Below are 27674 nucleotides of genomic sequence, written 5' to 3' on the forward strand. Positions count from 1 at the left end.
GTTGTGGAAAGCGCTGTGCCATGATGTTCATTCAACCTTTGTTTCCCCAATGCTGTCATAATAGAGATAATTCCTGCTGCTCCAGAAGTACAGTTGTTTGGCCTGTGAAGATTTTGCACCTCAGATACCACTTGCCACTGAGAACTTCCTTCACAGATTTCAGAATATTCGTGTAAGAGATTACAGCAACATTAGCTGAAGGAAAGTGCTTTGAATGTTACAGCATAAAATAGGTGTTTGTCTAGTTGAAAATGTTCTGAGGTTAGAAACATGAAAAGATGTATTTTCAAGGCAGATTTTCATTTAATTGTTAGCAAACAATTTTTTAGTAAGTTATGCAAGAAATCAGTGAAGCTCTGCTTTCAAAATCAGTTGTTTTATTGCTTCTATGTATTTGATGCCAGGAAGGATGAAAAATAATTTCTTATTTCTCACTGCAAAAAAAAAAAAAAAATCTAAACATCTCTGGAGTCCTTGAAAAAACTGCAGTCTTTTTCTGCTGTTCATTTAAGCAAAGTCAATTTTACATAGACATTGCCGGATACTTGTTGCTGGGATACCATCATGAAAATGTATTTGTAGTGTAAGGTAGATCCTTTCTTTCTCTGGGACAAAAGAGATACAGACTTTTGTGTTGATCACCTTGGGGAAAAAAATGTCTTAGCAGCAAAGCTATCAAAAAGAAGGGATTTCTGAATCTCATAGAGGTAAGAAAGTAGAAGAAAACCAGTTCTTCATCTACAGCTCTTTTCTTGTTCCTTCTTTTCCTGTTCCTGGAAAGAAGAAGATCAAATTTATTTGATCAAATACATTTCTTAATTTTATCTTATAGCTTTTCTGCCCTGCTAACTATGGGACAAGTGTTGTTCCTGTAAAGACTTGAAAAATGGGACTCCAGGCAGCAAACAAGAAGTGAATATAAGAGATTCTTTCTCAATGAAAATGCACCAGATTTTTCAGAGTATTCAAGAAAATGTCTCAAGAAGATTAAACTGTTATGATTTTTGCTTTGTCTGTTTTTGTGTGGGTTTTTTTTTTTAATTTTGTTGGTTGTTGTGGTTTTTTTTTTTTGTTTGTTTGTTTTTTTTTTGGGGGGGGGGGTGTCATTTTTTGTTTTGGATTGACATTTTTTTTAGTCCAAGGTGCCTTGTAGCTTTTGAAGAATTTTATTTCAGTTTCCTCTTTGGTTGTGAAGACTAGTTTCTGCACTGCAGTTAATGCAGAGGTTCACAGTGAAGCACCAGCAAACTTGATTGTTTACACAAAATAAAACAAGCAACTGTTGAATCCTATCTGTGCAAATAATCTGAATTGGCTGTTGTGCTGCCAAATATAAAACAGAAAGGATATAGATGTTATAAAAACAGAAGGGTTACCAGGCAAATCGTAAATCAGCAGTGCTTGAAATTAGTAGAGAGTCTTAATCACAAAATAAAATTGCATACCAGTATTTCACAAAGCCAGAATTGAGAGATGCTGTAATGTGTAACAGAAAGTTTGTGATTCGGTCTCAAAAAAGAGATTAGCACATAAGGTGTGTGGGTGGTTCCAGTGAGATGTGAATGGCTCAGACCAGAGTGACGAATGGGGCAATGTATGTGAATTGCTTTTGGCAGGCAGACTTTTGGAACCCAAGCAGAGTTGTCCAAAGTTGTGCCTGGGGTGGTGAATGCTTACAACAAGGCTTTTCTCTCCCCTCTGTATCTTTATAGTCCATTAATTATGTTACTGGTAGGAAGTAATCTAGAAGAGTCTATATTTATGGCTGATGACTTTTGAGGTATATTTTCTTAACTAAAGCTAAATGAGAAATAAAAGCTTAGATCGCAGATTATAAGAAAAGACCCACTTTTTTTTTTTTCCAGTGTTGAGTACCTTCAAATCCTTTGAAAGGGAGAAGATATGTTAAGTCAGTGAGAGACTAATTCTTTGGTGATCACAATATTAACATCAAAAATGCTCTTAAGAGAAGCATGGGTTTGGGACCAGTAGCCTGTTGAACAGTGATTGTGGTAGCTATTGTGGATATTGGGATGCCATCTTGAAAAAGAAAATGTGCAAGCTGTATGTATTCCAGCTTTTAGGAAAACAAGTGTTGGTGGTTCTCTCACCTGAAAGTACAATAGATTGAACTGATCACAGTGCAGCAGATGAATTTCATAGGTAGAGCTGTGCCACCAGGAGTCATCTCCAAAAGCAACTCTTGCCATCCTCCAGCTTCAAGCTTCACACTTCTTCATCCACCACTACAGTGGATTTAGCTTTTATGCCACTGGGGAGTTATCCAGCTCAGAAAGCTGATCCCATGGCAGAGCGTTCAGGGTCGTTTGTGATGAGTGAATTCTGAAGCATCTCACCCTGCAGCAGGTAGGTTCTGAGCAAGGGAGGTGTGAGTGGAACAAGTTACTGCCTGAACTGTTCCAGCTGAGTGAAGGGAAACAGTGGTTTTCACTCATCTTGAATGAGTGCTTCTGCAAGCTAAAAAGTTAGCAATGGAGAAAACCACCATTCTCATGACATAATGCTAGGAAAAATCTTTGGTTTTACAATGTAATCTAGGAATAACTGGTTTTCTCTTTGTGAAGACCTAGTTGCCAGCATATGGTTAAGCTGTTAAAGCTGACTGTGGCACGTTCTGTATAGGTGCTGAGGACATTGCTGCTAGCTCCTGTTTTCCCTGCTCCTCATTTAGAATCCTGCGCTTGTGAAGCTGATGCTTACAGGTTGTGCTTGCACAAACAACTCATTCTCAAAACTGGGGTTTGTCCAGGATTCTTTGCACTACTCATCACCGAGCTGCCTCTGCTGATATCTACCTCGCTCTGAACTGCGGGGCAGCAGCTGTGCAGGTGTTTACTCTGAGCCTGTCTGAGTCAGGGAGAAGATGCTACAGGCTTTGCTAGGTTTAAGCAGGTATAGCAGCCACTCATGTAGTCTGCCAAACTAAGGAAGGAGTAATGGTGTGAGTTCTGCTGCCCTTCTTTTGCCATGAGCTGGATGTGGAGCCTGGGGATGGCTGACAAGGGGGAGCAAGGAGCTGCCCAGTCTGCATGTGTGAACACAATCACTGAATGGTGATCATGGTACCAGACCCATCTGCCCTTTACAGATTTTGTAGATGAAAGGAGAGAGAAAGTGACGCCCCCAGCTTTTTTTTTTTTAAATTTATTTCCTTTTAACTTAAAGCAGGAAAAGTATTGCAGAATTTCCTTCCTTCTACCAAAGACTTGAATTGACACTTCCGGTTCCCTTGGCAACTGCATAAAAAGGCAGAATAAATAAAAGCAATGATAGCCTCCATCAGCAGCTTGCTCCCTACACAAGTCGGCTCAACATCATTTATAAGCAAACAGCTTTGTGTTCAAATTAAAATTCTCTTCCTCTGGTCCATTGGATTCAGGCATTATTTTGGAGCCATGGAGAGGTTCACGTGCTTCCAGAGATGACATTTCATAGCTTCTGATGAAGTTCACTTGCATGGAAGAAATTCAGAATCAGATTTTCTGTATGTGCATTCCACAATTTTTGTGGTTCCGTTTCTCTTATTTCCTTATGAGATTTTCTCTCCGTGAAATACAGACTGCTGTGCAATTTTCCTCTCAGTGCACTGATGCAAAGGCAGAAGCTGGTGGGCACATCACTATTGTTCTGCACCGACAGAGCTGCTCGGATTGCACCTTCCCTGGAGTCTTCCTTTTTTTTCCCAACCTCTCCAAAAAAGCAGTCCATGCTGTCTCCTGCAATAAGTGTTGGGCTTTAAGTCAGCACATGCAAGGAAGAGGAGAACTTTTGAGTTTGCAAAGGACTGTTTTCCTTATCCTTTTCAAAAATCCTCTCCTTGAGAAACAGTTGTTCTGTTTTTTCAGAGAAAAGTCATCAGGCATAATGAGATGATGAAAATACCATCTAGAAGCAAGACTGAATGTAAATTGTCCTTAACTTTAGAAAAGGTGAAAGTGCTGGTATCTCTTTTAAAGCATTTCTATCAATTTCTATAAAAGCAATGTGATTGCCTAATCAGTGCCCTCAGTGATTAGGGCAAAGAGGTATGGAAAAGTTGCAGTGCGTGAGGACATTTCAGTAGTATCTTGAACGTGTATCTTCAGGAAGGAAAAGGAAACATTTCTGCTGCTACCAGAGATCAAGATTGTTAATTATGACTCAGTGGCCCAGTTTGTTTCCTGGTTCTGTAAAAGCTTTGGGAAAACAAGTACAGTGTACTGCCATTTTCCTCACCTAAGTACATTGGCCAGCTCACTGGCTTCATTGGGATTTTGCTGTCTATAGATAACATAGTTATACTGGGAGATGTTTCTTTCCTCTTCATAGGTGCTCCAAGAAAGAAAGAACTTTGCATTATGGAAAGAAGATGGATAATTTACTTCTAATTTTTTTTTAAATGTACTTCTTAACCTGCTCTGTTTTTCACAGGCATTTCTTATTATGTAAAACTTGCACTCCTCTAAGTTGCAGGAATGATATCGGAAGAAGAGCAGTAGCAAGTGATCTGTTTACAAAAAAATATATTAAAATGTCATTTCATTCTTTCACTGTTTTTTTTCCATTTCACAGAATGATTCAATCCCTCAAGATGACTTCACACCCGATGTGTACAGAGTGTTCTTAAACAACCTCTGCCCTCGACCTGAAATCGACCACATCTTTTCCGAGTTGTAAGAAAAGACACTCATTTATTTATTGTTTTCCCCTTCGCTGGTTTTCTGGGATAGGGGTGGTAGCGAAGTAGGTTATTTAGTCTATAGCACCATGCATTGACTACCAAGAACAGATTTCAGTGTCAAGTAAGAATAGTGTTTGACCTAGGATCAAAATTTCCTCTTGTCCCAAGTTTTTGCCTCCATTTCTAATTGCCAGAATTGACTTGTTAGATGCTATGCGAGCTTAACTGCCAGGTCTCATTTTGTAGTTTGGATGAAGACAGTTTAGGCTTCAGTGAAAATAAAGGAAGAGTAATAAGCAATAAAAAGATGTAATAGGCATGAGAATATGTTTAACCACTCCCAAAAGCTTAATTAGGAGTCGGAGAAAAAGCAGTAACTTTTAGGATTTGTACAACTGGAACTGCTGCCATGAAATTAAATTATCAGCCATCTACAACTGAGTACATGCATTCAGTTACAAGCTATAAAGCTCATGTTGAATTATTCTGTTTCTGGCCCTTAGAGCAAGTCATTGTGCTTCACAGTTTTAGCAGAGCCTGATCAATGGAATCAGAACATGAAGCAATATGAAAACAATTTCTGAAATACATCGCAAGACCACCAGAACAATTACTGTATCTTTGCAACATGTGTTCTCTTACACCTCCCTGTGCTTATTTTCTCCAAGGCTGAGGTATTAGAAGAACTCAGCCATGACCTAATTTGTTTCCATTGACTTTCCATTGCTTTCTTGCAGAGCAGAACTAGGCCAGTCCCAAGTGCTGTGGAAAATCCTAAGCACCTGGCAATGTGCCTTCATAGATTTGCACCTGGGTACAAATTGTACCAAAACTCTACTGTTTTTACTAACTCTAAATAGACATCTTTTCACTTAGTTTGCAGAGTGCTTAGGGTTTTTTTGTTTTTGTTTTTTTCTTTTTTGCAGGTTTATAAAACAAGCAAATACTGGAATAATTAAGATAATTAAGTCAGGGCTGCTGTCTTTTAGCAGTAAAACCAAATAGGTAGGCCAGGAGTTGCAATGGAGTGTTTGCGGCAAGCTCAGGACTGAATTCCAGATCATCTCTTTTACATTCTCAGATTGCTTTGTTCCAGGAATTCAGAGGAATGAAAAGCTTTTAGCATTGCTCTAATTCTTGCCACTGATGTCAATAATGCTGAATGCTTTTAAAAATCTTGCTCCTAGATGTTTAATGAAGAATGTTTGTCATTAAATGCTGGCAAGGTAAACTAGTCTGGAGACCCAGTGGAACATCAATTTTTTCTATTGTATGATTGTTTGAATTTTGTTTCAGTTTCCCTGGGAAATTATAAAACATTGAACAAGACTTCAAGGAATCATATTTTAATTGCCTTGCTTTTGCTTTGATTTTCTCTAGTGGTGCCAAGAGTAAACCATACCTTACTGTTGATCAGATGATGGAATTTATAAATCTTAAGCAACGTGATCCACGATTAAATGAAATCCTTTATCCACCATTAAAACAGGAACAAGTTCAACAACTGATTGAGAAATATGAACCCAACAGTAACCTAGCGAAGAAAGGTCAGTGGTTTATCTTTTCTCACCATGCCCAGTTTCTGATTTGAAACTGTGAATCAATTATAATGCAGTACATACTAGAGCAAAATTTGGTTCAGAATCCAACTGCGTTTCCAACTATCTGCTGTTGAATCATACAGGCCTGTGAGACATCGTGTGGTTAGTTTTTACATGTATTTAGTTGGAATCAATTTAGAGAGGATGATCTGGTTTTGGTATTTATTTTTCTGTATGTGCAATTCTTCTAACCAGTTGCTTTGATATGCAGACTTCCGCAGAAACCATACTCTCACAATGGCCAAAATGTGAATTTTACAAAAGCAATTGCAATTGATAACAACAAAACTAAGATGATGATGATTCTATCTCTGTTTTCCTATAAAGTGTGCCATAATCACAGAAAATGCCCCTTTGAAAATCTCAGGTGCTGTCTAGGGTGCAACTAGGACTATTGCCAAATAGAGTGAAAGAACGTCTGTGTACATCTCAGCAGATTTTTGTTAGAAGTGTAATAATAGCATTGAATTTGTGTCTGCATCCTGTTTTATTCCAGTCCACATGTCCCGATGGTTACCCCAGCTTCTAATATATTAATAACGTAGAAATTCTAGGGGTGTGGGAATATCCTGAAAAGCAGATCTGTATAAAAATATTGCTTTGGTTCAAAGATTTCAGACCCATCCTTACTAGCTGCTAAGCATTCTCCTTTGAAGAACCAGGGTCAAAACAGCATAAAAGAGATGAAGTCTTTGAATCCTCAGTTAAATAAAACTGACAAGGCAGGATCCTGTCAGTAGCTTTTTATAAATAGAATGTTGGCTGCAGCTTCTGGCCCAAAGTAATTACGTGAAGGCTGTTAGGTCTGTAGTAGAGTCCATAGTTACAATTACAGAATTAGTCAAAGTAATACAGCCTCTTTATAGTCCAAGCTTATTAAAGTGCTGCATCTGATTCTACCTGTTTTATTCCCAGGCTGGGATCCCTGTATTGCCCAGTCTGTGCTTCTCTGCAGTACAGATTCAAACAGCTGAGAGAGGCCACTGCTTCTCTTGTACCTTGAGTGCTTTTGCAGCTCTCTCAGTCCCCTGTGCAGTTGGCAGATTGGCTGTTAGGCTAGCATGGAAACAAACGTGCAATAGAAATAGAATATGGTGTTTAATATACAGAGCAGGAGGCAATTCAGCTGATGTCTAAGTTTGTGTGAGTCTTTTGTACACTGCAGTTTATTTCACCTCCCCAAACCACCTGGATGAGGGCCCTGACAGCATCTCTCAGGCAGCAGAGCAGATTTCAGCTGTCCCTGCTGCAAGTTTTATGTGGCTGCCTGTAGTCAACCTAAGGGTCTTGATACAATCATCAACACTGTCTGAAAGCAAAGCACTTGTAATTTTTCTCATAAGGCTTTTTATTTCTGTAGTCCACATAATTTTGGTGTTTTGGTGGAGAGCTAACTCCTGTTTCTTTGTCATGCTTACACAACCCTGTCTTTCAGTGCCAGTGAGAATACTGGCACGGGATGAAAACACCGTGACTTGTGTGTCTTCTGTGCAAATACTAGAATATTGCTCTGTGCTTATCTTATTTCACATCAGCTGGAAGGAAATCTGTATATAAAAAATTATTCTTATTACCCAAATATTGGCACTTCATATAAGGCAAATTAAAGATTTACAAGAAGAAAGTGTGTTAACAACTCCTAAGTCACAGTGAAACCTCCTTCTGACTAGCAATAAGGAGGGAGCATGAAACAAACCTCATAAAGAAGTGTGTTAGGATAATATTTGCCAGCACCCTCTAAGTAGGATTTGTGGGACTTTTACAGTTTACCCTAATTCATGTTGGTACACACACTTGGTGCACTTACTCTTCTACAGGTGCCTCCCTCCTGGTACACGATTTATATTGTTCTTTCAGAATCAGTTCTCTCAGAAAAGCCTGAATTTATAAAGGGAAAGTCAAGTCAGAAAGTCTATTTATTTTGTATTTATTTTGTCTTCAAACTCATACAGCGATGTCCAGCAAACTCACACAAGGCTGGCACAACCTGTCATCCACCTCAGTATTGCAAATACCACCTTTTTCTCTGCATCCTGCTGTCAGCTGAGTTGTGGCAACTGGCATGTTCTGCTAATAATGCCCCAGTGCAGATCTTGAGCACATTGTCTTAAAATTAAAGGAAATGGCTAATCGGGAGCAGCATGGGAACATACTATTTTCAATACTTTAGGTCTGAGTTGGGAATGTAGTTCACTGCATATGAAATGAATTGTAGGTATATACTCAATCCTACACTTGGTGTGTGGAATAATTGCCAACAAATACTGCATGCCTGTAAAATGTCACCAAAATATAACTGCATATTGAAAATAATGTTAAAACCTTATACCGTGTTTTGTGAAAAGAATTGCTACTTAAGCTTTCTGCTGTCATGAAGGTCTGTTCAAAGGCTGAATTGCAGATATTGGAGACTGAAGCGATACACTTCAGAGATGCATTCCCTGCCATTAAAGCTATACTGACTTGGACCATTGAGGAGTGATGTTATTTTCTACTGACTTGAATGTAGCCAAACTACAGTCAGGTGTGGCTCAGTACCATGCACCCATGACCTTGTTAGCCTCAACTTCCCACCTCTGCTGCTCAGATATTGTATTATATTTTGTAATGTATTACATAAGTGCCCTTATTTGCTGGGGCCAAGGTCAGTGGAGAGGTAGGGGTGGAAGCAAGATGTTTGGAATAGCCCCAGTACAGTCACTTAAAATAATCAGCGTGGGTAGAAACCTTAGAGTACTGGAATAAGCAGCAAAAATTTGTAAGACAGCAGAAACCTTCATCCAGCATAGTTCTCTCATAAAGCAAAACCCAGCAGCTTTATGAACAGAAAGGAACTTGGGGTAATTTCCACATAATCCACTGCTTTACCAAGGGCATTTACCAATTGTTCCTGACAAATCTGCTGGCCTTCTATGATAGAGTGACAGCGCTGTTGGACAGTGGAAGGGCAACTGATGTCATCTATCTGGACTTCTACAGGATGTTGGCTTTGCACCACATTCTTATCTTGCAGTTGGAAAGATTCAGATTTTAACTGTGTCTAGGTTAGACATTAGGAGGAAATACTCAGAGGCTGATGAGGCACTGACGCTGGCCCATTGAAGTTTTGGATGCTCCGTCCCTGGAGGCAAACAAGGCCATGTTGGATGGGGCTCTAGGCAGCCTGGTCTGGTGGCAATGCCCACTGAAGGGAGGTTGGAACTGGATGGTCTTTTAGTCCCCTTCCTACCCATGCCATTCCATGATTGTAAGAGGTCCCAACTAACTAGCCCCTCTGGACAAATGTGGTATACCAGGAAGCAAAGAACAGTGTGGGAAAGATGTGGCAAGGCACACAAGCAGAGGTAATGGTGTGACAGAATTACATGATAAGCAACAGCGTGGGGAACCAAGTTATGGGTGGCCTGAGGATGATTTCATCACTGTAGTACCAGACCAATGCAATTAAATAATAGGAGCAGGGAATAGCACGTTTTGAAGAGTTTGGGTTCGAGAAGCAGCCCAGAATTTCTGACATTGCAGTATATGTATTTGTTCTTTCCTAGCAATGAAAAACAACTCCATAAAAATAAATCACAGATAAGGTCCAGAACAGAGGAAAATAGCTGTAATTTAAACCATGTCTTGTGAGTAATGAATGATTTAAAGTACTTTGTGGTACCAGGGACTGTAAAGGCTTGTTTGCAAACATTGGGTGATATAAATTGCCAGCCTTCACTCCAGTTAAATCCTTTTTCTTCAGTTTGTTCTAGAGTTTGCACCTTCACACTTGCTCAGCGTGTGTGTTTGTGTGCCCGTGCCTGCTGACAGGTATATTGTTTTGCTTTCGTAAGCTGCCTTTCTGACCAACTCTGCTCCTTATCTCATTTCTGATTAACTCTTTATTAGAACATCAGGCACTTAGTAACATGCACATAGTGGTGAAGGTCTGACCACTTTCACTTTAATTTCTATAGTATTTCTACACTTATTTATTTAAACAACCAATCCTGTGTTCAGACGTCCCACTGAAATAAAGGAATTAATGTTCAGCATTTTTATGCAATAAGGCACGTATATTTGTTGGGCTCTCACTTTGTATGCTTTCTGTATCACCACCGGAGAAAATACCTTTTACAAAAGGCTTAAACAAGTGTAGTGACAAATATCCTTGTTTTTCAGGTATTTAGGGCCACAAGACCTAGATTTCTAATTGCCTTTTACAAAGATATACAAAGTATATATTGCTACCTATTGTCTCTTTCTTTTTTTTTCCTGTGTGCAGTATCGTACACATCAAGTTGTGAACATGAAATGAATAGCTTCAGTTCTCAGGGAATTAAAGTATTTGCTGAAAGCATGTATGCTGTGGGAGTAAGATTTCATGTTTGCAATACACAGAACATCCTGGCCTCAGTGAAATAAATCCTTCAAGCATATGCTTAAGTTTATGGGTGGTGTGGGAAGAAGGGATAGTTATACAAAATCTCTTATGCTCCATTTCTTAGAACATCGTATTAATTCTTTATTGAATCTTAATTGCTGTAATTACTTCTATTTCTTTCATAGCAAGTTAAATGAATTTCTAATGAATGGTCATACTGAATCTCAACTTTCACATCAAGCGAGTGTAAAACACTTGGCATCTAATCATTCTCCATTTTCTAATCACTGTTACAGCTCTTTTTCTGTACATGTTGCAGCTATATTTTGAAGTATTTTGAACATGGTAAGCAAGAACATATCTTATATTTTATACTGCTGAAACATGGCTTCTTAGGTACCTGGTAAAATCAAATGCCTACGAGCTTACTGGATGAGGGCCATAGTTTCGATTAAATAGGCTGCTTGTGTTTCTGCATGCTGCATATATTTGTAATATTGTATATGGAACGTGATTGAGCTTTTGAAACATCAGCACATACATAGGCTTGACATCTACATAAGTTAAGCATAAGAAGTGGTATTTTAGTGTGGTTGCAGCAAGCTGTTGTGATTAATGTTTTGTTCTGTACAGTGAAGGAGATTATTGTACAATGTATAGCATGTTTCCTTATCAGGTGGAGGCAGAAAGAAGTTCCTGGTACTGCTGAGCAGTCTCTTGCTGTCAGCAAAAACATGCTTTTAGGCTTGGTTAAGTAGCATTTTGTAATTTGGCATTTTCAGGTTACAATGCATTTTCTTTGGGTAGATGGCATAACTAATAAAATGGTTTCCTTTTCAAATTACCGTGCAGATAAAGGTATTAATAAATCAGCTGCAAGTTTGTTGACTGAGAATTTCCTTATTTGCTTTTACTTTCAAGAAGGCTTGATTAGAAATACATTTTTTCAGGATCTTACTACATTATGGGTAGGAGAAGGCACATCGATGTTGAATTTCAGGTATCTCTGCTTGTAGTGCCTCAGCTCTTGGGAGTGATGGCCCTTGATTGTAAACTCTAAGCATACAAGACTAAGAGTGATGAATACAAGAAAAATAATTACTGGTGAATAGAGTAATGAAAAAGCTGAAGTCATTCCAGAGCAATAAGATATGCTACCAACCATCCTACTTGGTGGGAGCAAAGAAAAAAAAAAGGTTATTAATAGCTATTATTTTAGAGTGTTTTTAGTGGGAGAGATTGTCTTGACTGTAGTATAAGCTTTAAAATGGTCTGAAGGGGCTTTGGAGATTTTCCTGACCAATGGGTCTCTACATGGCTTGTACTTATTAGGGGCATTTTTGAGATAAGTAGATGTTTTGTCTTAAATATGCGTTTGTTTAAATTCTATTTTTGCCTGTTTCATTTTAAAGTGCTAGACCTTTAGATCTGCAGAAGAAAAGGCCTTTAGATTTTCCATACTGCTCCTATTCATACATCTTGCATGTCCATTTTATTTAGGCATGTATTTAGAAAGATTCTAGGGCAGCTGGTTTTTTGACTTCCTTTGAATTTCAGTATTAATTCTGTTTTTCTAGTGCATATTTACTGACAGTTGTGCTGTTGTTTCTTTTTTTCTTAGATAATGAAGTAAATTAAGCAATTAACATTAGATTAAGATGCATTTAATTTTATGCAGCATTTACTACATGTGCTTTTCTGCCTTAAAAACAGGCAATATTTGCTTCAGGACAAATGTGTTTTTCCTTCCTTAAATATGAATACATTTTAAGTATTTTGGTCCCACTACATTAAATTCACCTTTTAGTAACTGCTTTAACTGCTTAAGAATAATTACACATTGGAGTTCTTTCAGTGGCAGAAGGGGGTCATTCCCTAGGCAACAGATTGTAATGTCAAAAACAAGTACTGTGCAATTGTGGCTGCACTTCTAAGACATCCTTCATAATATTTAAAGCATAAATTCTGATGTATAAACCATTCTGTCAAATGGTGGAGCTTGCTAGCACTGAAGCATTTGCAGAAAGTGTTCCAAACCCTTCAGCCTTCTCACTGCAACACTGGATATTAAGAGTATTTATCAAAAAGCCCATTAACTTTGGGATTTATAGTGCTTTCCAGCATTCCAGTTTTCAAGAGGATTGCTCTCAGCATTGTTTCTCATTTTTAAATGGCAACAAAACAATAGATCCCAATCGCCAATTATTACTGTTTCAAAAGTGTAAGCCACACAAAGTCATAGCCTATTGCATGTTGTCACCACACAGAAGTCGTAGCCCATCCCATGTTATTCGCTACAAGTGCCATTACATAGCTTGCTAGAAAGCCCTTTCACATTACTTTTAAGTATAAATATATTATAATATAAATAAATCTATATACATATATGCAGCAACTGTTGCTGTGAATGATGCATCACCAAAAATAAGTTCATGGAAATTATGAAAATAAGTAAAATAGGTAAATTTTGTAAATATGTAAAATTTGCTCCTATCCTGTATTGTGCTTCCTTTTTAGTTTTTGTTTGTTTGTTTTTTGAGTTATTAGTAAAGTTGTAAAAGTCATATCTTGCAATTATCTGGAAGATTGCTTTTCAAATGAAAATATGTTTTAGAATGTTAAATCCTTAATTATGATATCCTGTAACCCTCTTTTTTGCATCCACTTCACAAGTAAAGTGCTTTATCTTCCTAACTGGAGTGTAGCAACTTTATAACGTGAAATTAAACAGTGATGCAAACTAGTAATAATGGATTTTGCAACAGTGAACAATAACACAGCCGTATTTGGCTCAGTAAGAAGTGCTAAAGTTTTTACCTTCTCTTCTTCGATTGCATTCTAAAAGTGTAGGACCTGCTGTGGTTCTGAGATGTAGCTGCTTATGCATAGAGTTATTTTTTGCTATTGCCCTGGAATTAATGATAGCATTCATAAAAAAATAGGTTTAGGATTCTAGGGAGGGGGCGTCTCCTAATCTTCTGTATGTGCTGTGGATACTTTGAAAGAAAAACAAGCTTTGCAGAAATGCATTTTGGGACTAATATCTGGTACCAGGAATAGCTGCACTGATGTCAGTAAAACTGTGACAAATGTCAAATGGACAGACATATTGTGGAATTCATATCTTCAGCACTGCAGAGCATAAATTAGTCATGATAATGTATGTTCAGCAGTTTGAGCACACTGGTGTCAGTACATGAGCTAACCATAGTTACTTCTGGTTCACGTCCAGGGGATGGGCCCCAAAATGAAGCCTACAGGCAGTCCCCTACATCCTAATACTGAAAATGGTTCAAAGAACCTGGAGTGGCAAGACCATGAAGCCAACATAAGAGTAGGTTTTGGACTATGCTTTGGGCTGCATCATTCCCTTCATCTGAAGCTTTTACTCAGGGATGGGAAAAGAGAATCTTACCTCAGTACTGCTTTGCAGGGGGTCTGAAGAAATGTTTTTCTACTGCTGTTGCCTGTCTGCATTGTGCTGGAGTCAGCCTCAGACTATCAGAGCCCATAAATAGAAATTTCACTCTGAAAGTTAAACAGCGTTTTTTTTTCCTTGTTGCTGTGCCATTGCCTCTTTTATGGAACACAAGGAGGTATTCAGTCTTAACATTAAGGATTTATGATTTGAAGATGAATATCAGATAAAGTTTACTTCTGAAAAAATAAAACAGCATAGACTTGAGTGCTAAAGGAAACAAGCACAGATAAACTTAGAATAAACATTTTGGGTCTTGGCTCTTCATTGTGATGGCTACTAAGGCAGTGCTTTGCAGCTGGAAAGGGCCTATGAGGACAAATGGAATACAAACTGCTGTGATCCAGTTGGTGAAATGTAGAACTGGTGACAGAATAGCACAGTTTTCTTGGCTCTGCCACAAACGAGCTCAGTGACATTTGCCCATTCTCTTTCATGTGCCATTTTTGGGAGGTTTTTTTGCCTCATCCTTTTGTTGACTTGGATAAATTGAGAGTTTTTTCTTTGAGAAGCTAGCAACAGTTCCCTGAGTTTTTCTGTATGGTTGGTAGCTATCTATCAGGGCTGTTAACATAGTTGGAGTGTGTGCTACTATAATTCAACAACCATACGAGGAAGTTTCCCTTGTAACCTCAGATGTAATCATCTCCTGTAACAATATTCTTTAGCTGGAATATGACTGTTGCCCATAAATACATCAGGGTAACACTGGGGAAGCAGAAAGAAGTGGTAAGCTAAGACAATGTTGGCAAAAGAACACAGAGGTATCAAGTGGCCTTGAATAAATTTGAGCTGGAAATTAGGAGAAGTTTCCTAACATTATGGTTCTGGCACAGACTATCAGAGGTAGTAATGAGAACAGGAAAAAAAAAAAAACAAACACTAACAACAACAAGAAACACAAGAGCTCAGTTTGTTCATGAAAGGGATTGTATAAAGCAATTAATGCAATGCCTGCAACTGCAGGACTGAGTTTAAGGAACAGACAAGGAAGTCCTTTCTAAGGAGCTGAAGTTTGTTTTTTTTTTTTTTTGGTTTACATGAACTGGCTTTGTACAACCATGCCTTTATTCTTTCCCATTTCTTTTTAATATTAAATCTTTTCTACAACTGGAGGAGTTTCTGGAACTAAAAATAGTAACTGTTATGCAGGCTTTTCCAAGCATATTTTCACACCTATAGAATGCTCACACTCTTCTCTCTTCCCATTATGCTGCAGAACAGCCTCTTTGGCAAGTGCAGCAATAGCTTATGTAGAGAAGTGTCACTTAAGAGAAAAAAGATCTGTAGATTTAGATGTCTTTTAATGCAACTTAGCAATTGGAAGTAAGCCACCATTTGAAGTTATTACGTCTCACCGGATCACTACAAGGTATTCTGCAGATCATATTTTCCAGAGGTCTGGGAAGGCAGTGATGTGTTCCAGTAGTTGCCTTCATTCAGATTGTGAGGAATAACTGTAGTATTTCTGGATTAATGGTTGTCTTGTCTATTTTTTTTTTTTCATAATTCATTTAGTTCCCTGACTATCAAAGAAATCTACCATGTTGTAATGTGCTTATTCCACTGCTAGAACAAGTATGAAAGTGTTTTTGTAGTGTTTTTAGATGTTTAATTGGATCTAAACTATCTACTTTCCCATAGCATGTAAAACATACCCTGTCAGAAATTATTTCTTACTGCATCTGGGCTGAAAAGCAGAAGAGAACATACTTCTATCCATAAAACCCTGTAACCTCGTAGGCTTTCTGTCCATAGTCATTATTTTAGATGATTGCAGTTTGAGGCTTAAACTGCTCAGAAATAGCCAAGCTTAAGATTTCTGTTGGGATACTGAGATGTATCTCACTGTGTTCTGATAGATTTAGATGTAAAATTTCCAACTTAGAGATAATGTTGATCATCATGTCAGTCTTGAGACTGAGGAGAGCATGTTTGCTTATCTCTACCACAGTGGATTTTCCCACGTTCCTTAAAATTAGGAGATCTTCAGATACATATGATACATGTGTGCTAATACTTCAGAAATTATTTTAGTTTAAGGAAAGAGCTGTCTGTGACTGAGTGTAAAACAATGTAGCCAAGCTGAGTGTGGATTAAAGCAAAGACTAATGCATTATTACAGCTTTGTAAACATAGTCTTAGGGGTTTGTTTAGAAGTTAGATACATAACTGGAGTCTGTGGTTGAGCGTATCAGTAAGGTAAGTAACAAGTAAGAATGTCCACAGAACACTCAAAAGAGATGAGAACCAAGGAGAAATTTTGATGCTATACATACAGGGATCTGATTAAATGTGTATAGTGAAAGAGCTGTAATAAAAAAGTGCTTGAATCACAGTGTTGGACATTTGAGAGCTTATTAGCCATCAAATTTTATATATGTGTATGCATATTGTTTTCTAGTAATAAAACACTGCTTTACAGTATGGCAATTTCCAACAACTTTACTTCTCTACGCATCACCGCTGCTTACCAGCGTATCAGAGCAGTGTCCATGCTTTCATACAGCAGAGGTTTTTAAAGCTGCTATGAGAGTTTAGAGAATCAATATCCATTAAAAAAATGTTTTCTACATTCAAATTTTGAGGAAGAAAAAATGTTATTAATGATCTTGAAAGAGTAGTCAAAATCTCCCCTGCTTATATGTGTTGCTGCTTTCTAGCACTACTAGTGCCAAACACGTACATTTCATAGACTGTAGTCCCCTGCCTTAGAACTCTTCTTTTGTGGGTATTTGAAGTGAGCTAAAAACAACCTTTGACTTCTAATAAAATAACATAGAAGTAGCATGCTTAATATTGCAAGATCACTTTAAGGTTTAGTAAAATTGATTGTTCATACCAGCAGACACAAGTGAGATTTGGAAACTTCTCTTTTTTTCACATGAAACTCTATCTTCCTTTCTCTGTGGAGATATCTGCATCTTTGGAATGCTTCCAAGTTTTTATTCTGGTTGAAAAGAACTCTTATAATGAAAAATTTGGGGTTTGCTGTTTGGGATGGCTTGCCTGAAAGCCTATAGGAAATATTTAACTTTTAGGAAATACTTCAGCTTGGAGAAGGCTCCGGGGAGACCTCATTTTGGCCTTCCAGTACTTGAAGGGAGCATATAAACAGGAGGGGGTATGGCTGTTTACGATGATGGATAGTGATAGGACAAAGGGGAATGGTTTTAAAGTAAGACAGGAGGTTTAGATTAGATGTTAGGAGGAAGTTTTTCACTCAGGGTGGTGACGCACTGAACAGGTTGCCCAAGGAAGCTGTGGATGCCCCATTCCTGGAGGCATTCAAGGCCAGGCTGGATGTGGCTCTGGGCAGCCTGGTCTGGTGGCTGGTGACCCTGCACGTAGCAGGGGGGTTGAAACCAGATGATCATTGTGGTTCTTTTCAACTCAAGCCATTCTGTGATTCTATAATTTTCTCTCTAGAGCAAACTAAGAATCTTGAGCTCCTCTAAAACTCACTCCAAGAATCTGACTTCCCTTTAGCAGCATTTCATTGCAAAAAATATCAAATTGTATCCAGTGTTAGTTTCCTGTGTGTCTTGGTCTCTTCCTTTTTTACTGGATTTTCTGTTGTTGGGTGTTTGGTTCTTTTTTTTCTCAAGAACACATTGCCAAAGAAAGCTTGTTTTCTGGCAAAGTATTATGTGCATTGAGTCTGTAGGAATTGTGTCTGTAGGATAAGCATCTTTATGGATATATATGTTGATACATTTGATGCCGTGCATGTTTACCTCTCAATCGCCTTTTTTTTTTTCTTCCCAACTATTATTTTTGGATGCTGCTGCAAATAAATACATTTCCATACTCTCTATCTTCTCTGCTTTTCAGGATGATGGATTTCTAGGCATGTTCAGCTCTGCATTTTGAATTGTTGGTTTTTTAGAATTATTAACTACCATTTTGCATGTTCTGGTTTGATTTCTTTCCCACTTACCTGGTTCGTTACAGCTTTATCATCTTGTTTAGATATCAGCTCCCAGAAAACTGTCAGTTCTTTAAACATTTTGATATTAATTCTACTTTTTCAGATTATAAAAGTCTGTATGAAGCTAGACCTACTGCCAGTCAGAGTGGCAGACTCTGAACTTCTTTCAAGCAGTTCAGCTTTCAGATTCAAAGGGACTGTGATCTTCTAGCCTGACCCCAGTTTACTTCTGTCTGTTCTTTTTGCAGATTGTTTTTTTCCAATTAGGAATAATTTGAATTTAGAAACTCTATTAAATGCTTCACTAATATTCAGATACAGCAATTAAAATGTATTGCTCTTCCTCCCCTTACTTATTATTTGATAAAACTGTTTGACTAGTACTGTGAATATTTTGCCTTGCTGATCACTGAGAAAATTGCTACCATGGAGGAGATATTGTCTTCCCCTGCTTGTTATGTATAAATGATGGTTGGCATGTAGATGCTTGGGAGTATCTGCAAATCTGAATCAGTGAACTGAAAGTCTTTTCTGTTCCAAGTGATATTTGTGAAGTAGAGTAGCATCGACTTTCCTAAGGTGCAGTAATAAAATTGTAGGGTTCAAGCATTTTCTGTCTGGGCTGACCTTGTACCATATTTTCTTGTTGTAACGACTTTGCAGTTAAGAGTGTTATTAGACAGCGGGCTCCTCTGCAACACTGCAAGTGTTATCAGAGTCACTATGGCACATTGTGTCCCACACTGTGAATTTTATGTGAGTTCATTCTTGCGAACTTCTCTGCTTGCACGCAGACCTAGGAGGCATATAGTAACTGAAGTGTGGCCAGTGGCAAGAGGTGCATCGAGGGCATGGGCACAAGAATTTCGAGCTGTAAAACGTAGAGCTGGTTTGTGCAATATAATTGAACATATTGTGCAGATCTCTCATAAGATTATAAAATACCTTTTGTCCCTGGTGGATTTTGATCTTTGAGTTGAGAGGACTTGCTTAGTTGTATGCATTTACCATGAATGTAATTAATTTTACAGATTGCATTGAAATGCAATGAGATGAAATGAAATGAGACTTGATTCCTCTGTTAGACAAAATGCCACAATAATTATCTGTTGCTGAGTAGGAGATACGAGATATCAGTTAATTGGGTTTTTTTTTTTTCCCTATTTTGTTTATTTGTTTTCTATTTTACTTTAAGAAAATGTGGCAGAATTGAACCTTCTAATTTTGTTATAACTGAGTAAAGAACAGCATAGGCATAAACAAATGGAAGGTTCTATTAGATTTGCAGATATATGGAAAAAACATGTTAAAGATCCATGCAGCTAAGCCTACTGACTCCTTACAAGGAAAGGGGCATTTTAATTGTCATACAAAGACATCCACATTCACAGTTGTGAAGGAACAAAGAAAGGTTGATTTTAAAATTGTGTGACTGAAGTGCAAACACAAATAAGAAAATATGTTGTATTTTCTCCTCTCTGTTGCGTCTCTCTTGCTATCCTGCTCTGTCACAAGAATTTACCCAAAGAACTGAAAGGATCCTGAGAACAGACCTGAGCTTGCTGCAGGTCAGGGGAAAATTAAGTAGCAATCAGGTAGCTGTGTGTACAGCTTGCCTTCTGAAATACGGGGGACCAGACAAAGTTTAAATCAAACAGTTGGGTTGAGAAGTTGGCAGGATTAGCTTTACTTTTACATTTCCTCCAGACAGACTGCTTCAGTACCGGGGTTTTATTCTGTGCTTCTGCAGAAGGCACTGACCCAGTAAAAAAGCTTCTAGGATGCTTTGAACCTCACATCTCTTTATCTTATGCTTGGGAGGGTGCTGGAGGTGTTGAGTGAGCAGGGCTTTGTTTACATTTTCTAGTTGCTGAGCTGGCAGGCTCCCAAGGATCCACAGGCATTTCCACATCCAGAACAGTATGCTGGTCATGCTGGCACACTGGAGTGGTTGGGTAAGCAGGAAATTTTCAAATTACCCGTCTCATTAAAACAAAGATAGTTGTGTCAAAAGCAGTTGATGTTTTTGGCAATCCTGCAGACTGCATGAGAACAGTTTTACATGCAAATGTTAATTTCTAGGATGGCATAGGAAACCTCAAAATGTCCTACCCCTGCAAAAAAACTGTCACAGGCCCCTGATGTGAGGATCTCTAGTTCTTGTCAAAGAGGATCACAAAGAACCTTACAACAACACAGTAAGTCTTCAGATAGAGTCTTTGAAAAGCATGTTCTCAAAGTATGGCATATCCCATCAACCAGTTTAATTGGCAGGCTAGAACTCCAGTTTTCTGACAAATTTACAAGCACCATCTCCCGGGAATGGGAAGATACCAGGTCTCACAAGCTGCAGATGAGAGCAGTTAGATTAGTACTTCAATATTTTTAACATTAATCATAGAACAGAAGAAATTGATGGGTTGACTTCATTACCCCTATAGATTCTGTGCATTTTCACTATGTCCATCAAGAAAAATATGCCCTCTGCCTGAAGACAGCTTCCAAAAAAAAGTATTTGAGATGGCAGAAGTGAACTCTCTTGTCTTTTACGGCTGACAAATGTTGACCCCAGGGAAGCCTTGTTTCTTACGGGCAAAATGGCAGCTACATTTTAAAGTGTTTTTTCTTTAAGCTGCTGTCCATGAGCATTTACATCTTTGATCCTGTATAAAAGATCTAGAAAGTATGCAATCATGTAGTTGTAGCTGTTAATAAAGTCTTGTGGAATACTCAGAGCTTTTCACTACCCTTGTCACTGTTTTGAAGCAATCAGATGGAGCCAGAGATGCAGAAAAAGATCAAGCTGCTGCACAAGCACTTCACGTTTCACTTAATGAAGCTGATCACAGCCAAGAAATTCAAGTGTCTGTTAGCAGCCATGTAAAATATATCATCCTTCGCTAAGAAGTCACTTCTCTTTCCTACCAAAATTTCCTGAAAAAAATATCAAGTTTAGTTGACTTGACTGTGAATCTGGTGACTTTTCTCTGCATGGATTTCACAGCCGAGCGTGTCATCAGGAGCTATTCAAGATATGTTGTGGAATGTCTTGCTCACAGGCTGCTTCACATTTTGTTGCAGTTGAAACACTGAGCATGGGAGCATTCCTAAAGTCCCCTGAATGGGCTTCCTCTCCTTTTCTGTATTGGAGAATGAGGTTTGAAAACAGCTAGCAAGTCAATCACTGACAAATTTCATGCCAAGTGAATGGCATATGCAGTTCAGCTTCTAAACATTAAAAGTGAAGGGGAGAAGGGGACTGTAGAGGAAGGATGTTGTGGCATGTGCAACTGAAATGCAAGCAGCGTTTAAATCCACAACTCAGAAAAGAAAAGCAGGAATAACCCAGGACCCACGCAGAGTAGGAGTCAAGGTCCTGTTCCTTCAGCAGCTTCCTTCTCATTTGGGGAAGAAGATTTGAAGGGCATTAAAATTCTTAAATGTGAAGAGAGGGATGGAAAAACATTTTCAGAGCTTCCAGCACCTCTAGCTCTTTTATGTTATTGCTCAGATTCATTTCTGTAGTTATGTAAAAGTTGACATAATTTATAGATGAGCGTTGAGGTATGTATGGAACTGCTGAGTCACAGCCTGAACCACTGATTGAGCACCTGGGGAAAGGACGGGTCAGCCCTGGGAGCACAGGTGGAGGCAATTCAGCTGTGTGAGCAGGAGGGGTGGAGCCTGGCCGTGGGGCCCCCTGTGAGGGGAGCTGGGGCTGTTCCCTGCTGCTGATTGTGGCTGTTTCTAGAATGCTCTAGAAGGTTCCAAGACTGCAAGCGGGGCTTAGCGTTCAGTAATGCCTGCAGCGCCTCTGGGAAAGGAGGTTTAAGAAAGTGCAAAGTGCTGCAGGTCTGCAAAGAATTTGTTGAGAAAAGTGTGCAAAGGAGCCCTGTGAGCCCTGAGGGGAGAGCTGCAGCCTTGGGGCAGGCGCTGCCTGGCCACCCCCCAGAGCCTCCACCAGAGAAGGTGGGTATCTTCTACCTGCAGGATGTTAGGCTGGAGCCATCTGCATTCCCCCTTCCCTGTGCCAGATGGGGGAGTGAGAGAGGATTTGGGAATGAAGCCAAGCTTGGGAAAAGAAGGTGGGGGGAAGGAGATTTAGTTTTCGTCTTTGCTTCTAACTATCCTCCGGATTTAATTGCCTAACATGCTGTTAATCTCCCGTAAGGTGAATCAGTTTTATCCGTGGCAGTAACTGGTGAGTTATCCCTTACCTCACAAGCTTTAGCATCTTATTTTCACTCCCCTTTGACATCCTTTTGAGAAGGAGGATGAGGGAGAGGCCTGGTGGGCAGCCGGCAGCTGCCCAAGGCTAACGAATCTGAAGTAAAGCATGTGGTGACGAAGGGAAGCTTTGTGCATGTGGCAAATACATGGGTGTTTGTGTGTGATTTTTTTCCTTAGAATGGTAATGTATTTAGCAGTAGGAGATCCAGTGGCACTGGGAGAAAAGGTGCTGAATGTATAAATCAAACACTACAGGAAAAAAGGAGTAATTTCTAAATTTCTGAATATTTTAATGAAGCATTACTGAGTGACCGTATTGCAAAACTCTAATTAATCAGATAAATTACAGAATTAACCTCATTTAGCCTCATTAAGAACTTGTGGGCCTGCTTCTCCAACTTTGTCCGTGTCCCTGGGGATGGCATCATTTCCTTCTGTCATAGCAGCTGCACCTCTCAGCTTGGTGTCTTCAGTGAACTTGAGGGTGCACTCAGTTCCACTGTCTGCTGAAGGGGACAGTACTATGTCAGTACTAGTGATCTGCCTCTGTTCTGGTGTCATCAGGCCAAATCTAAAAGGCATCATCGAATGAAAAAATGGCAAGCCATTTAACTACAATTTTAAATACGTAAAGCACACAAGTATTTAAAAGTTGCTTTGAAGGCCTAGCATTTAGATGATTGTAAGGCAATTTATATATGTGGTGAAAATAAGAAAAGTAGAGAAATGAGTCTCTTTTCCATGTGTCTTTTCCTATTGTGTGTCTTTACTTACTTTCTATATCTAATCATACCATGAAATCTTTGTAATATGTATCTGAAGATAAAGGGTGACAGGTGTCATTGGAAGAAATGATCACAGATTATTTTTTCTTGGTAATGTCTGAGGTAAATTTGTAGTATGCCTACAAAAACAAAGAACAAATCATACCAATAAATTGAGGCTATTTCATTTCTGATTGCTTTCCACTGAGGATCATCCTTGCTGTAGTTGGCTTCAGAATATCATTGACATTGGTCACAAACAATCTACTCTTTAATATCCAGGATACAAAGTCTCTCTGACATCTGCCGTCTCTGTTTCACAGTCAAATTCTCACTGGTGCAGTATTGGCTTTGATACTTGCAAATTGGATCACTTTATGAAATGCGTACTGCTTAATTATGACATGGGAAATAACATTCTACCACCAGAAGCTCAGATAACTGTGCAGCTCAGAAAGTGTGCAATTATACTTGTGAATAGTTTTTACTGTGCTTTATGTTATGAAAATGGAAACAGAGGCCCTCAGCCTTGCTTCCTTCTAATCCACAGGCACCCAAACAGACTCGAAGAGATTTTGCAGTCCTCACTTAATCCACAAGTTTACCTTGGTGTATTGTCCACTAATTAACCTTAGCTTCAGTTCTCTTTTTGTAAAACAGTGATGGACTGCAAGAACAAATTATTCAGGTGTACTCTTGAGTATTAACAGAGATCACTTTGAGATGTTTGAACATCACCTATAGGAGCTAACATGAGCTTCTATACAGTGAAAAGAAGCTTTTCTTTCTTGACGTTGTGTGATTATGATGCCACTGGGTCGGGTTTTTTGGAGGACTGATATGTACAAAAGCCACTGTGTTTCATTTCGGCCTGGAAAAGGAATGACAGAGCAACTTTAAGAATCTTGCTTTGACAAAAAGGAATATGTCCAAAACAACATAGAGATACTGAAGTTAACTCTCTTTGAGCTGTTTAGAACATCAGAAGTTGCATGTCACTGTAATGTAGCAGCCATCCCATTCAGATCTTACCCATTTTTTTTTTCTGTAGGATGTTGCTTGCTTGGTGTGAAAATACACAATGTTTAAATCCCTGTGAACTTGGTGCAGTGCTTATGTTAAATGGATTTTAATTCAAGCAAACTCCGTGATGGCAGTTGATACTGTTAGCACTCATAATGTCTCTCAGGTAGACTTATGCAACAGATTGATTGTTCATAAATAGTTGTTCCATTAAAAATCTCAGTGGAGGGATTTTTTTTTTCTGATTTTCTTTTTTTTTTTTTTTTCTGGTAAACATTAAAGTACATAGATCTCTGTCTGTGGATGATTAATTTCTCCATAACAAACCAGCTGTGGAACCTGGCAAGAGTGCACTGAGATTACAGTCTTAACATTGTGGGTGGACTTGATGTTTTTCTTTCCAGCCAGTTGTTTCATACAGTTGTTGTCATAAAAATGAATGGTAATTGCATTGCTCTGTATTATGACAAGAAATGCAGTGATATGGATAGGTTCGTTTTAATGCTGCCATCTTAGGTTGTTATGAAAATTAACAGTTTGAACATAAGAATGTTGCATCTCTTCCTCTCTGATCAAGAGCCAATCCCAATACAGATTCCAAGTAAAAGCTTTATGTACTATATTTGCATCGTGATTATAAGCTTTACAAAAATGACTCCAGATTACCCATTGCTTTTCAGACATTAAAAAAATCTGAGGTTAAAAAAATCTGAGGTTTATCTGTTCTACAGATAAAAAAAGAGTTGACATTGAAAGAGAGAGTAACATAACTGTGCTAGGAGTAGAACCGAACTGTTCCATTTTCAATGCCACAATCAATTGACTAAAGATTTTTTTGGGGTAGAGATACTATGCTCTGCTGTTTTGGGGTAGAGGCAAGAGGTAAGAAATTGTCACTGTTGGAAGTTATCAGTCTTGTATCTTTGGAGAATCTCAAGGCAGCTACAGAAGTTCTATTTTACTATAGGAAGTAACTGAATTAACTGAAGCTAAAAAACTAAGTAAATCCGCATGTGAAATCCAAACAAAATTGCAGAAATATCAGGTAAGGAAAAATGTATCTGATTGGTTCAGTTTAATAATTATATTACGTTATATTACGTTAATATTATGTTAATAATTAGAGACTACTGGATTTTTTTTTTACTCTAAATATATAAATCAGCACTAACACTACAATAGTAGATTTAAATAAAAAAGATTAGCTCCCAGTTGAAAAGTAGTTCATTTAGTTGGTTTACTTTGTTTTGCAGTTTAGTAGCCATCATACAACACAGAGTCATATTCAAAAGTGATTGAAGTTAACCGGTTTCTTTTAGTGGTTCTGTTTGCTCATTTCTTGGTTTCTTCCATCAGGGATGATTTCTTTGCTTCCCAGGATACCTTCTTCCCTCATACACCGTGGTTTATTTTCTCTGTTCGTGTAGCAGTTTGTAACTCTAATTTTCCTGTGCGTTTGATTGTCACTGATTATGAAAGGATCTTTCTTTGGTACAGGTAAAGAGATGTGCGCAACTGATGTGGCTGAAAATTAGATCAGTTTAAGAAGAAAAAAAATTAATAACTAGATAAAGACCAGTCTGTTGCATACACCATCGTGTATTTTTGCCACAATATCTGTATGTCATAAAATCTGTACTTGAAAGTAATGGCTGCTTTCCCTTTATCTGTTTCTCTCAGGGCAGATATCAGTGGATGGATTTATGCGATATCTGAGCGGAGAAGAAAACGGCGTTGTTCCACCTGAGAAACTGGATTTAAATGAAGATATGTCTCAACCACTGTCACACTATTTCATCAATTCCTCACACAACACCTACCTCACAGGTACATTATTTGAGAGATCTGATTTCTTCTCTTACAAGAATTCATAGTATATTTGTCTTGATACCATAAAGAATACCAAAAGTGACAGTGTAAGTGATGCAGTGCTTAGTCTTCAAGGAAGCAAGGGTAACACTTATAGTTTGTTTTTCTAGCTGTTCCAACTCATACATCAAATATATCTTCATTAACAGATGAGCAACAGATGTGTTGTTTAGATAATGTCTGATGAAGGCTAATGAGGCTCCTGGAAAGTTTCCTTCTACTTAGATAGGATTCCAAGAACGGGTTCTTATTTAAGAAGGAGAGGCAATGTGCTTTCTGTGGCTACCAAGAATAGCCAAGCAGGTATGCAAGATCAATAGGAAATATCTCTGTAGCTAATGACTTTGCCTTAAACATTAGATCTCACAGTTTTGTGAGTTCAGTGAAATTTGCTTTGATTCAGAGATTGGAGAGGTCCCAACATGGCATGTAGCTTTCTCAGTCAGTTCATATCTGCAAGGATTGGAAATCTGGTCATTGACTGCATATCTAATGTCTGAGCTAAGATTTTTAGATACCATCAGTACCACTGATAGCCAGTATCATACTACAGATATTAAAGCTGATCAGGGCAGTAATGTCCTAAAAGTCCAGAAGTGTGGCCAAAGAACAAAGAATTAAGGGTAGAAACTTGCTATTAGTCCAGTCCTTTCTAAATTTTTAATTGCAACATGGATGACCTAACATAGTTATTTTAGCAGAAAGTTCACCTTAGAATCATAAAATTCTATCAATTAGAACCCTGAAATTTTCCAAATTCCGTTTGATTTTTATGTGAAAGTCTTCAAGTTGTCTCAAAATTGCATCTCAGATTTCTTCACCTGCATGTCTGACGAATTGCAGAAATTTCATTTGGAAGTATGATCCTTGGACTTAAATTAGCATAGAATTCCTGACTTAGTAAACTGGGGGATGTAAATCAGAATAAACCCAGGGGATGGAGAAACTAAGTTTGAATCTCCTTCAAATTCCAGTGAAGAGTGTGTATTTTCATATTTAGAAGAACACATACCCTTGGGTTCATTATGTTCAGTAAGCGTGTTGCAGCTGGCTTACAGTGAGATTTATGATGCAATTTTTATCCATGTATTACAAAAACTGACAGCCTTAGATTTTGCATTGAGACTAGACCCAATACAGCAATAGACAATATGACATTTTCAATCTTCCAGAAAGGAGTTAATTCAGCTGAAATCTGTGAAATTAATGATGGCAAACCATTCTTTATCCCAAGATTTCAAAGGGCCAGCTGAAGTGCTTATGGCATTGGAAGTGAAGCTCCAGTAACACCCTCACAGGAGCTGTGAAATAGCAACTAATCTTGTAATAATTATTAGAAAAATAAGAAAACCATTCCATCCAGCCTTACTTGATTATTTCTGTTCTTAATATTCTACCAATTATTTTCCCTTTGTTGTTTTTTTAAACCCAGAAAAATAATACACAAAGAGACAATATTATAGCATAAAAAGAAACATGTGCACACTCTGAATTTATTTTTAATTACCGAGATCATTTTCCTAGCCTTTAGTAGAAACCCTTGGCAGTACATCAAGTCCTGATTATTTATTTAGAAGCGTCAGTGCTTTCTTTTTCTTAGGGAAAGGTAATTTTTCAGGTGAAAACTCATTGATAAAGAAGTGATTTGCAGTGAACCTAGGCTAGATTAGAGGATTATCTTTTAGAAACTTTTTTCCCTGTCTCTCACTGGTGTCACATTTATTTTTTTATTTA

General features: G+C 38.3%; 1 protein-coding gene across 6 annotated transcripts in view; it reads left to right on the top strand.

The window, feature by feature from the left end:
* PLCB1 (phospholipase C beta 1) overlaps positions 1–27674 on the top strand; it is a 375296-nt gene that overhangs the window by 231873 nt on the left and 115749 nt on the right. For all 6 annotated transcript variants that reach the window (XM_048938285.1, XM_048938286.1, XM_048938288.1 and 3 more), the window contains exons 8-10: positions 4573–4673; positions 6062–6228; positions 25752–25898. In XM_048938285.1, coding sequence (XP_048794242.1) covers positions 4573–4673; positions 6062–6228; positions 25752–25898 — 415 coding nt within the window. The remainder of the gene's footprint in view (positions 1–4572; positions 4674–6061; positions 6229–25751; positions 25899–27674) is intronic.

The sequence above is a fragment of the Lagopus muta genome, chromosome 2, assembly GCF_023343835.1.
Source record: "Lagopus muta isolate bLagMut1 chromosome 2, bLagMut1 primary, whole genome shotgun sequence".
In the NCBI taxonomy this organism is placed as follows: domain Eukaryota; kingdom Metazoa; phylum Chordata; class Aves; order Galliformes; family Phasianidae; genus Lagopus; species Lagopus muta.